This window comes from Corylus avellana, chromosome 2 (assembly GCF_965113065.1).
Source record: "Corylus avellana chromosome 2, dhCorAvel1.hap1.2, whole genome shotgun sequence".
NCBI classification, from domain to species: domain Eukaryota; kingdom Viridiplantae; phylum Streptophyta; class Magnoliopsida; order Fagales; family Betulaceae; genus Corylus; species Corylus avellana.
Window position 1 is genome coordinate 18,985,566 of NC_142491.1, and position 9,354 is coordinate 18,994,919.

The 9,354-nt window shown below is 33.2% G+C and overlaps 1 protein-coding gene across 1 annotated transcript; it reads right to left on the reverse strand.

Annotated features, from left to right (window-relative positions):
• Positions 1-1,990: 1,990 nt before the first annotated feature.
• LOC132189514 (heavy metal-associated isoprenylated plant protein 26) lies at positions 1,991-3,156 on the reverse strand. The gene is made up of 2 exons (XM_059604259.2): positions 2,973-3,156; positions 1,991-2,602 (listed from the first exon to the last, which is right to left on the reverse strand). The coding sequence occupies exons 1-2, from the start codon at positions 3,051-3,053 to the stop codon at positions 2,219-2,221; spliced, it is 465 nt and encodes a 154-aa protein (XP_059460242.2). The 5' UTR covers positions 3,054-3,156; the 3' UTR covers positions 1,991-2,218.
• Positions 3,157-9,354: the final 6,198 nt, after the last annotated feature.

Consider the following 9,354-nt stretch of genomic DNA (forward strand, 5'->3'; position numbering starts at 1 on the left):
GATATTTTCATGTTTTTAAAACAGACAAGTGTTATAAAATGGAGCTTTACCTCTGCATGCTATGATGCTAAACATCACACCTATGACTATTTGCATTTTTTTTCTTCATTAATTTTTCCACTTTTAATTTTACTATAATTTATTCTTGCATAAAATCAAGAAATTATTAGATCGCTAATCATTCGGCGCATTTTCAATTTTTTATTTTTTATTTTTATTTAGCGTTGTATCAACTGTACATGATATTTTGTTAGGGTTACTCAGCTTTTATATGCATCTTGTTTCTATCTAGTTAGATAAGCTTAATCTTACCCATCAAAAAGCAAAAGTAGTCAATTTGGCTGTGTTAGGCTCTCCGAGAAAACAAGGAAATTATCCACTTGCTGTGTTTTGTTGATTAGAAGAACATGACATAATTGACACTTACCAATAATACCATGATACCATCGTTGTTTTGGACGGCTTCCTTTTCCAGTGTTCAAACTTGAAACTATGAAAAGCCTAAATTGATTAAGAAAGAAGTTGAGAAGTTGATGACAACTTTGACATGGGTTTTCCGTTGTTGTCAAGAATTAGATTAAGGTGATAATCATAGAATAACATGCAAAAGGTCTCTATCCAATTCACATACCAGGAAGTTTCCTTAATTATCACAGTTTAATTAATTAAATGGACCATTATGTTTTGAATTTCATGTTTGAGATAAATGATGAATAGACTAAAAATAAAATGTTGGTCTTAAAATTATATTTTCTATTTAGATTATATATTTTAGAGAAATGATGATAGAATTTATTCTATTTTTAACTATCTCCATAGTGAACAGATGAATCTACCATTGATTTTGTCTGGAGTCTACATGAGTCCACAAATCTAATGGTTGGTATATTAAAGAGGATTTCACTACATTACATTACAGGATTAGCAAACTTTATTGGCAAACAAATAAGATTGGAAGTAGCACTAAATTACATGATTAGCAACCTGTCATTTGTCATTTGTCATTCACATGGTAAACAATAAACAAAAAGTTGTGGGCTTAATTAGAAGAAAACAAAAAGTTGTGGGCCTTAGTTCATATTCAAGCATATTGCGCTTCCTCCTCAATAAAGTTGTGGACCATTTTGGAACAATTATTATCGCCGCTTCCTCCTCAATAAAGTTGTGGACCATTTTGGAACAATTATTATCGCCGCCAGGCCCACCACCACGTTACCAAGTACCAACCCATCCAAGATAACAATAGATTTTTTTTCATTTTTTTCTATTTAGAATGAAATTGAGATAAATTATTTTGTAACTAATATTTTATTATATTTAATAATGTACATAATATCACGTTATTTTATTACATCTAACCGTAAAATCGAGAATCCTATTTCCCATTCAAAACCACAAGGGTCATTTGGTAGATAATAAGTCCATTACATTTAATTATATCATAATATCATATAATGTTATTACATCTAACCGTGAAATGGCTACTCTCTATTTCAAATACTCTCATTCGAAACCATAAGGAAGGTTTGGACCATAATGAGAAGACAAATCATACAGGATTATATTTTCATAATTGGACCATGGGAATCCACATAATTGAAGACAATTATTTCTAAGAAATCACCATTCCAATGTAGCCCATAATGAGAAGACAATCATACAGGGTTATATTTTCATAATTGGACCATGGGAATCCACATAATTATGTAACAAGGCTCATGTTTAGGAGTAACATTAACTATTAACTTAGAGCTTAAGCCAATAATAAATAATGAATTTAATCGATCATTTGGTTAATATGCAAACACATGATAATTTATTTATTTTTATTTCATTAATATTCTAAAATCAGAAATCAGGCACGAAAAAGAATGAAATCGAATACATTCAAAGCTTATATATATTACTCATAAATAAATAGAAAACAGTAGTTTTTCTTTTTTAAATTGTTAATATTTTGGTACATAATTTTTAACCAATTAACAAAATCTTGGATCTAGACGAATAGTTTCATCAAAATATACAATGAAAATTACATAATTGAAGATTTAATTCTTTGATTCTAAGATCTAATGACCAAGTCATAGTCCCCAACCAAAAAAAAAAAAAACCAAAATTAATTTGCATCACAGAGAATTAAGAAATCTACGGTCCTAATAAGTCCACCAACCACATAAGTACTACTAGTATTTTTTGTTCAGCATTTATATATAGAGCATCACATGATGGCACAAGCTGCGGGGTTCTCATCACTGAAAGCTGTGGTGTACCGCACCTCAGTGGAGCTCGCACGTGTCAGATACGACATCTGCGGATCCTGCACGTTCCGCACGTACCCAGCTGGCGCCTTCCTGTCGTAGACCCCAGGAGCGTAGGGGTGATCAACGACGTCGTATGGCACGTAGGGCCAGATCTCCGCCCTCTTGCCCGTCCGATGCGCCACGCGGGACACCACCTTGCCCGGATCCACATATCCAACGACCGTCACCTTGTGCGACTTGCGGTCCACGTCCACCTGCTTCACACCCTTCATTCCCTCGACCGCCTTCTTCACCTTCCGCTCGCATCCTTCGCAATCCATCTTCACCTTGATCTCCACCGTCTGATCACACCACCCCATTTCAAATTCAAACAAAATTAGTCCCACACGTGGCAAACAATTACTGGCTCTATTAAAGCGTACAGATAATAATGCCCGACCAAAAGCTTATATTCTATATCTAACATGTGGGCCCCACCCGTAAAGAGGGGTGTATATTCCAGAAGCTAACGTAGGACAAAATAATAATAATAATACGACGCAGTTTAATCCCCGTCCACTGGATTTGGAAATGGACTTTTCCGGCATGGAAAATTAACGGCTAAAGTCCATATTTATATTACAAGATCGATAGAATTCTCTCGATTTCATTCAACACGGAGATATAAAATAGATCCAATGAAATAGTTGAAGAAAGAAATGAAAGATGTACCTGCAATTGCTTGCGTTTCTTGAGCCTGGAGCTGCCGGAGGAGCAATCGAAGATGTTGGAGAGATGATCCAGAGCGCCCATTATCGCGTTTCTTTACCCAAAATGTTGTGTGTGTGGGGGGAGGGGAATGGAAAATGTTGTGTGGGGGGAAATGGAGTTATAATAGAGGGAGCAAAAATATCTGCGAGTGGGACTAATGATATGATAGTCTGGCGGAGTATCTCACTCTGGGGTCCTCCACTTTTATAAGCACAGCTCATAGAGGCTAGCTATGGTCCACTCGAAATCTGGGACGTTGGTGCTCGTATATAATATAATAAAAATGAATCTGGATCGTCGGTTACTTGGTTCTTCGTGTTGGGTCTTCGACACGTGTCGTGGATAACACGGTGGGCTAGACAATCGATGAATTTGGACGGGGAGGATTCCCACTCCCTGTAGACCATGCACTGACTATGCACCGACCCGGTGGACCCCACGCTGTTTTGGCGGGAGTTGGGGAGATTTCCGCTCACGCGCTTTTGTGCTTTAACTTTTTGGTGGATTTGATGGCGGTGTGTGTGGGGCCGCGCTTTTAAAACCGGCCCCGCAGGATGGGTACGAGTACCTGAGTGGTGGGTCCACTATGAATATTACGGGGCTTTTTCGATATAAGGAGATAAGAGCGCTGCATGTGGGACAATGACAACATGTTGGTTGTTACCAACTGCCAAGTGTTCTTCAACCATAATTACCGTTTTTATAAATAATCTTTTATCATTATTATTATTATTGATTAATTTTCGTTTTCTTTTTAATTAGCCATTAAATTTGTAAAGAAGCTTAAAGATTAAATTAATGATGGATTTGAAAAAGAAATAAATAGAAAATTTATATAATTCTTGGGTAAGTGTCCGTAATCCTCTATCTCATGTACATATGAGGATTTTTTTATTATAATTTTTGTACAAATTAAGATAATAGTCTATGTGTTATTTATTAGCTATAAGTTATAGCTCGACTTTATTTTCTAAAAAATTAGCCTTTTCATTGTTGAGAAAATGATAATCATCAAGTAGAATATAACACGTCATCACTTATGATAAGGAAATGAGGAAGTGACGATAATAGAATGGACCCAAAAGCATTGTGAGGAGATTTTTTGAGAACATAATTATTGGTGGCTTACTTGTTTCACCCACACAAGTTATATCCTTGTGATTTAGATAAAATTTGTTAAAGTCATTTTCCGAATGGCTCGACCGGGAATGAAGTTCTTGCAAAATAAAGATAAAAAGTTATTGAAAATTGTTAGTGTCAAAGGGCTGCAGAAGCCTCCTATGCTTAAGTCAGTTTGAAAAATCAAAAATTGAATTGAAAGTGTAAGTAAAGAAAAATATCTGGATTAGGTGAGAAGACCTCCTTATCTATATGCATTGTTGTGCTTATAAAATATTCTCCCGAGAATATCGAAGGTCATTTGGTATAAGCAGATGGTTATTGGATGATGTGGCAAGAAAGGAATCGAGTTTGTATAAGTGTACTCGAGTCCTGAAATCAAGTTAGTCATTGGGTTAGATTGATGGATTTCTCCGCGGCCCATTAGTCTTAATGTTCTCTCGTAGGTAGGCTTTGAGGCCCTACGGCATATTAGCCTGTCAAAAATTAAAAAATAAATGTTTGAGGTACTACAATTTTTACAATAAATCGTTTACGAAACTGAGGTAACCGTTTATATTTAATTAATATTGTGTGACATGTATGAGAAAGATGTAGGCTACAAGATGAATTCATTGAGGAACATGTATGGATTATGCAGCTGGGCCAGGGCCTCATTCAAGTCTTCTCTTTGTACCCTAGTTCTTCTTATCCAAGTCATGAATATGGGCTTGGCTCTAGCCCACTCAACCCAAATGATTTATGAGTTTTTCAGTGATTAGCAGTTGGGATGGTAATTTGTGTTCGCTTGTCAGATTTGAATCATGCTGAAGCATTACCATAAAATTATATAAGTCAATAATAACTTAACTAATTTAATTAAATAATTCAGACTCTTCAATCCTGATCTACGAAACAGAACATTTCTGTTTGGTATGATGTCAGGCTCTGTATGCACTGAAATAAGATAATAACAAGTAGTTCCATTTCCATGTTAAGACAAAACTAAAGCTCTTTGTGTTTTAATTTTGGCTCTACATGCAAAGATGCACCCAAGCTGACGATCACATCTAAAACAATCTTTCTTTGAAGTTTGCCTTTGTATCTATATGCCGTTCTCCATGTTGTTTCATATTATATACAAACAAATTAAATATATTATTCAGTTGGATATATATAACATGTTCATAAGAGATTTGTTTATACTTTTGATGATGGCCAAGCCTAGGTTTCCCTTTTGGAAGTTTCAAAAAATACACTTCTTAACTATACAAAAATCAAGTTTTGCTTACTTTTTGGTGATTGGAATTTGCATCCACTTGGACATTCTAGTTTTATATCTCAGCATATTCGTTAAGAAAAATGCGTGGGATATTACAGTTCTTACTACAATTTTCTTGTAAATTCTCGTGACAGATTCTTAAATTCTTAATGACAAAAATATTAAGCAATAAAATTGATGTCAGTAAATTATCACATCAATTTATAAAAAAATTTGTAATAAAAACTATAATATCCTACTAAGAGATGCAACTAGGCAAGAAATGAATTTATTGAAAACATTATCTTATGAACATATTTGCTGACACCATAGTAGAAAGATAAAAAAGTTGGCCTGCCCTGATTTTTCTCCCTTTATTCTATTCAACGACAGAACATGATAAGGGCCAAATCTTAATACTATTTCTGTCGTTTTCACTTCAACGGCTATGAACATCAATCAATGCTGCCACATGGAGGTGCATAACGCAATGTAAGCACAACGGTGAATTAAATTTGTAGGTGTCGTTTTGTCAATCGGTTACATTTTTCAAATAGCCTCATGTAGCCATGTAGGCAATAAACAAAGTAGGCAATAAACAAAGATCTAAACAACTACTAGGTTCATAGATTGTTTCGCATATTCTTATTCAACACTTAATTGTATATATATATATATATGAAAAATTATAGTTTATTCCTCCTAAAGTTGACAGCGTTTTTCAATTCGAACATGAAAAGTTTCAATTTTTGAGCCCCACAAAGTTTCAATTTTTTTCAATTCAATCAATATTATCCCAAAATTTCCATATTGCCCCTTTTTTTTTTTTTTTATGAAAAAAAAAACACACAAATTTGGGGGTGCAAAAAGTCCAAATGGGCAAAAGAGCCACCCTGAATTTTTTTTTTTTATTAAATTTTTTATAAAAAATAAAATAAAAATTATGGGCAATATAAAAAGTTTTGGATACAATTGGTCAAATTGCAAAAATTTGAAACTTTGGAGGATGGATTACAAAAATTGAAACTTTAATGTTCGAATTGAAAAACGTTTTCAACTTTGGGAGAATAAACTGTAATTTTTCCATATATATAATTCTAATAGCACGTTTTAAAACTGCTAAACCAAATAACTACTTAATAGAGTAGGTTTTTAGATTGTTCGGCATGTTCTTATCAAGCACTTAATTGTATTTTGATTTTGATTTTTCAAACAACACGATTTGAAACTGCATGTTAAACCGAACAACTACTTAAATAGAGTAAGTTCATAGATTGTTTGGCACGTTCTTATCAAACACTTATTGTATTTTGAATTTTTTTTTTTTTTTTTCTTCTTTCAAACAACATGTTTTGAAACTCCTAAACGGGCCAACTGCTTAAATAGAGTAGGTTCATAGATTGTTTGCCATCTTCTTACTAAACACTTAATTGTATTTTGATTTTTCTTTTTCTAACGTCACGTTTTGCAACTGTAAAACCAAACAATTACTTAAACAGAGTAAGTTCATAGATTATTTGGCATGTTCTTATCAAACGCTTAATTGTATTTTGATTTTTTTTTTCTCAAACAGCATATTTTGAAATTGTTAAACCAAACAACTACTTAAATAGAGTAAGTTCATAGATTGTTTCACATGTTCTAATCAAACGCTTAATTGTATTTTGATTTTTCTTTTCTAACATCACATTTTGCAATTGTAAAACCAAACAATTACTTAAACAAAGTAAGTTCATAGATTATTTGGTATATTCTTATCAAACACTTAATTGTATTTTGATTTTTTTTTTTTTTTCCAAACAGCACATTTTGAAACTGTTAAACCAAACAACTACTTAAATAGAGTAAGTTTATAGATTGTTTTGCATGTTGTAATCAAACACTTAATTGTATTTTGATTTTTGTTTTTCAAACAGCACGTTTTGAAATTTTTAAACCAAACAACTACTTAAATAGAGTAGGTTCATAGATTGTTCGGCATGTTCTTATCAAACGCTTAATTGTATTTTGATTTTTATTTTCAAATAACAAGTTTTGAAACTACTAAATCAAACAACTACTCGAACAAAGTAGGTTCATAGATTGTTTGGCATGTTCTTGAACAGTATGGGACATGGGAAAGAGCATCAACACAATTCACCCAAAAACAGAGGAAAAAGAAAAAGTAGGTGTACGAGTTTCAGAGCACACAAAGGCATGGGCAACCTAGTTTTTACACAGTGAAAGGCTTCTCATGCGTGAGGGCATGTGGATTGCTGCATGTATTATTGTTATTATTATGCAGAAGAGATATAATTGCAAAAAGAAAGAAAAAAAAAAAAAGTCTCTGAAATGAAGATCCATGTACAATTTGTCAGAGATATTATGCTGGTAATCAGTTAAGAGAAGAAGTCAAATTATACACAAAAGGGTATAATTCAATGTTTTCTACAGAGAAAGAGAGAGAGGGGCCAATGAGTCATCCACATCCAGGCACAGTACAGAGACCCAGAAGAAGAAAAAACAAACAAGATGTAGTCAAAGTTGCACGAGAAGCACTCGATCGAAAGCACTTTTTCTTTTTTCTTTTTCATCTTTTTTCTTTTGTGGTGACGAGCGAGAACACACAGAGAGAGAGAGAGGGAGAAAAAACAGGGGAGGGGAGCAGCATGCATGGGATATGGGGCTCAGTCCAAAGACAATTCACATGACTTGTGTGTGTCGGTCTCCAATGTGGAAATTAATATGAAATCACATTAACCGAATCGACCTCCTTTATGAGAGAGAAAGAGAGAGAGATTGGCGACATGGAAGAAAATGGGTGCCCTCTTTTTATTTATTTATTTACCTTTTACTTCTTGTCCCCATGAGGGGGCCAACTTTGCTCAGTTTTACACCCTAAATAAAGAAAATTATGAACAAATCTTCCAAGAGGTTTTCTTTTCCTTTGAGAATATTTTAAGCTTATATATGTATAGGGTGATCGATTAAAATGGACAAATAATTTTTCTTTCTTTCTTTTTGATGTGTTTTGTCTCTTCAACAAGGTAGAAATTAGAAAATGGCGCACCAAGATTCTTTTTTATTAGGTTGTTTGAATAACATAGAAATTCAGTCAAATAGAGGGGGCTCTGCAACCCTCCCTCGTAAATGATTTAAATTTTTATATTATTCAGACAGCCTAACAATACAAAATACTCAATGACATTTATCCCTTAAACTAATAGGGTTTAGGGTGGCGGAATTGCGATTTCATATATAAAAATGATATGATTTTAAATTAAATTGTAGAAAACAGATGGTTTGAAATTGTGCTTTCAAAAAACAGATAAGGTGATACTTTTTTGAAAACACACAATTTTAAAAGTTAAACTGTGATTTTAAATGTCAAACTGCGATTTTACTAAACGTTTAACTGTGTTTTTAAAAATCACGTATTCAAACAAATCACCATTTTAAAACTGCAAACCTAAACGGAGGGAATAAGGGAAAAAATCGTGTTGATCGATGTTCATTAATTGAGAATCATTTGAAGCGATCATGCTTTAACATGATTACTTGACACAATCCAATGCAAAGAGATGCATGGATGAGTCCCAAACTTGTATATATTATGGTTGCGTTTATCTTTTTAATTATGAGATAGAGCTTGCCCTACTCACTCACGACAGATTCCTATTATGCATGGCGTAAATTAAGCTGCCACATGCATTGAATTTTAGAAGCAAAATAATTAATAAATATTATCTTTTGTACATAATGTGAAAGAATCTTTCCTTGTTCCATACAAATGCTTTCTTTTGTCTCCAAATATTATTATTCTAAAAAGCTATCATCACTTCTCTTGAACACCATTACAATAACAATAATAATAATAATAATAATACTTATATTGTAAGCACAAATATTTTAATTATAATTAATCTGCCTTCATTATATATTAGATCCAATCTCTCTATTCTAAGCTTTGTTGTTTATATATATATATATATATATATATATATA